General features: G+C 44.9%; 1 protein-coding gene across 1 annotated transcript; it reads right to left on the reverse strand.

The window, feature by feature from the left end:
• Positions 1-434: 434 nt before the first annotated feature.
• On the reverse strand, positions 435-1,215 carry LOC119311905 (peamaclein-like). Its single transcript, XM_037587621.1, has 2 exons — positions 1,041-1,215; positions 435-929 (listed from the first exon to the last, which is right to left on the reverse strand). Exons 1-2 carry the CDS (start codon positions 1,129-1,131, stop codon positions 736-738), a joined length of 285 nt encoding a protein of 94 aa, XP_037443518.1. The 5' UTR covers positions 1,132-1,215; the 3' UTR covers positions 435-735.
• Between the last annotated feature and the right edge of the window lie 790 nt (positions 1,216-2,005).

Raw genomic sequence — 2,005 nt, forward strand, 5'->3', positions numbered from 1 at the left:
AAGCATTATGCTTTGCATCCACTTTGGAATTGGTCTCCCCCCTCGATCTCTTCTCACTTTCACTTGGGTCGACGACCAATGAGGCCCTCTCACTTCTTTTTGGGCGGCATATTGCTCCTTAAACTTTGGGCAATTGTGGATTTTTCTCCAACAATGGCTCAAGGTGAATGGTTTGCCCCATGTTGGACCTTGAAGGTATCAAAAACTTGAAACACCTACATATAGAGATGAAACCAACAAAATACATTCATATGCATAGAAGGATGATATGTGCATGTATGAACAAGGAAATCAAATGTATACCATGTCTTTGACGCCAATGCCACTCACATGCCGGACGACAACATTCTCATGGGAGCCACAAAACTTGTTGCATTTTAATTGGGTAAAGCCTCACCTCTTTTGAATTGACACGTCAGTCCGGTTACTCTTAAATTTCACTTTCCAAAAGGAAACAAAAACAGAACAAGGAAATTACTGGACAGACTCTACTAATGCATGATAGTTTATTATTACAGCACAAGCACATTTTGACCGGCATACCAGTAGGCCAGCATTATGCACATCAACATATAGTCGAATCATGCACCAGGCGCTCTAGATCGTGATTTACACGCATATAATATGTAGTAGTGATCCGCGACATGGTGCGACATGATAGATAGGGATGCATGAGGTTGAGGTACATGCGTAGGCGCCATGGGCGGTGTAGGATGGCTGGAGGGTGGCGTCGGATCATGGGCACTTGGGCCTCTTGCGCGCCCCTTGGCCGGTGGTCTTGTCGCGGTAGCAGGGGCACTCGTCCTTGTTGCCGGCCGTCCCCGATGGCACGCAGTTGCACTCGGCGCAGCATATCCCACAGTATTTGAGGCAGTCGTCGTGCCGGCTCGCCTTGGAGCACCTCACCCCGCACTTGCCGTCGCAGAACGCTGCGCAAAAGCACATCCACCAGTCACCACGGTTAACATCAACACAGGGAGGGACCGAAGAACTTCAGCATAATGGCGATACATACAACATCAACACATCACTGAACTGACCTGATCCAGCCATGGCGGCACGCAGAGACGAGGATGCCAAGAGGAGGAAGAGGAGGAGAGCCACAGTGGCGGCGGTGGGGCGAAGCTTCATGGCGATGTGCTCAGGATGTGCTTGAGGTTCTTGGCTCTGGCAGAGCGCTGCTGCCTGCTGGTTGGTGTGCGCTTGAGGGTAGGGGGCTGGAGGAATGAGTTGGTACCAGTGTCTTGGGGCATTTGGGGCTATTTATAGGGCCCAAAAGCTTGACAGATCTTGAAATGGTCACAACTATTTTGGACCGTTCATAATTTTTAATCCAAGGGTAAAGAATGGACGCCACGAGAGGTAATAGGTTACTGACTGCTTATATTTGGTAAGTATCAGAAAAAGGAAAATGGTAAAAATATCACTACCATATATTAGAGCGTCTGAGGAAAAGGAAACTGTTGCATTTCTAATTTATGTGATTAAAACGGAGAAGGAGGAACTTATTGCGTGCGTAACTTACTCCCATGTGATTAAAGCCATTAAATACCACAGTTTACATGAAAATGTTATAATGGCAGAGAATAACATGACATGAGATTAATTTGGAATAATTTCGTTCTTTCTATAACGTACTAGTAATAGTTAAAAAAGGAACACCTCTATGGTTAAGTAAAATGACGAACACCATAGAACAAACGAGACAACCATCATAGTGATTAGCATGGTTAAGTAAAATGACGAACTTCATAAAACTAAAGGAACATGGTTAAGCAGAACAACATGACACGAAATTAATTATTTTTTTGCTGCCGCTGACACGGGATTAAACTGGATGAGAGATTCGGAAGAAGAGATGTTTTTTCCATGATTTTCTCTTCTGCCGATTTGGTGAGAGATTTCATATTTGGGAGAAGTGTTTTATCATCAGCCCGATGTAAGAGGTGACCGGTTGCAGCCTTCTTAATTTTTTTTCTGCGAATACGCAAAAGTGCGTATCATT

Source organism: Triticum dicoccoides, chromosome 5B (genome assembly GCF_002162155.2).
Source record: "Triticum dicoccoides isolate Atlit2015 ecotype Zavitan chromosome 5B, WEW_v2.0, whole genome shotgun sequence".
NCBI lineage: Eukaryota > Viridiplantae > Streptophyta > Magnoliopsida > Poales > Poaceae > Triticum > Triticum dicoccoides.

Excerpts from the sequence above, each read along its gene's own strand:
- LOC119311905 (XM_037587621.1), bottom strand. The coding sequence starts at position 1,131 with ATGAAGCTTCGCCCCACCGCCGCCACTGTGGCTCTCCTCCTCTTCCTC. Across the intron at positions 930-1,040 it reads TGCCGCCATGGCTGGATCAG|CGTTCTGCGACGGCAAGTGC; the intron begins GTCAGTTCAGTG and ends GCTTTTGCGCAG.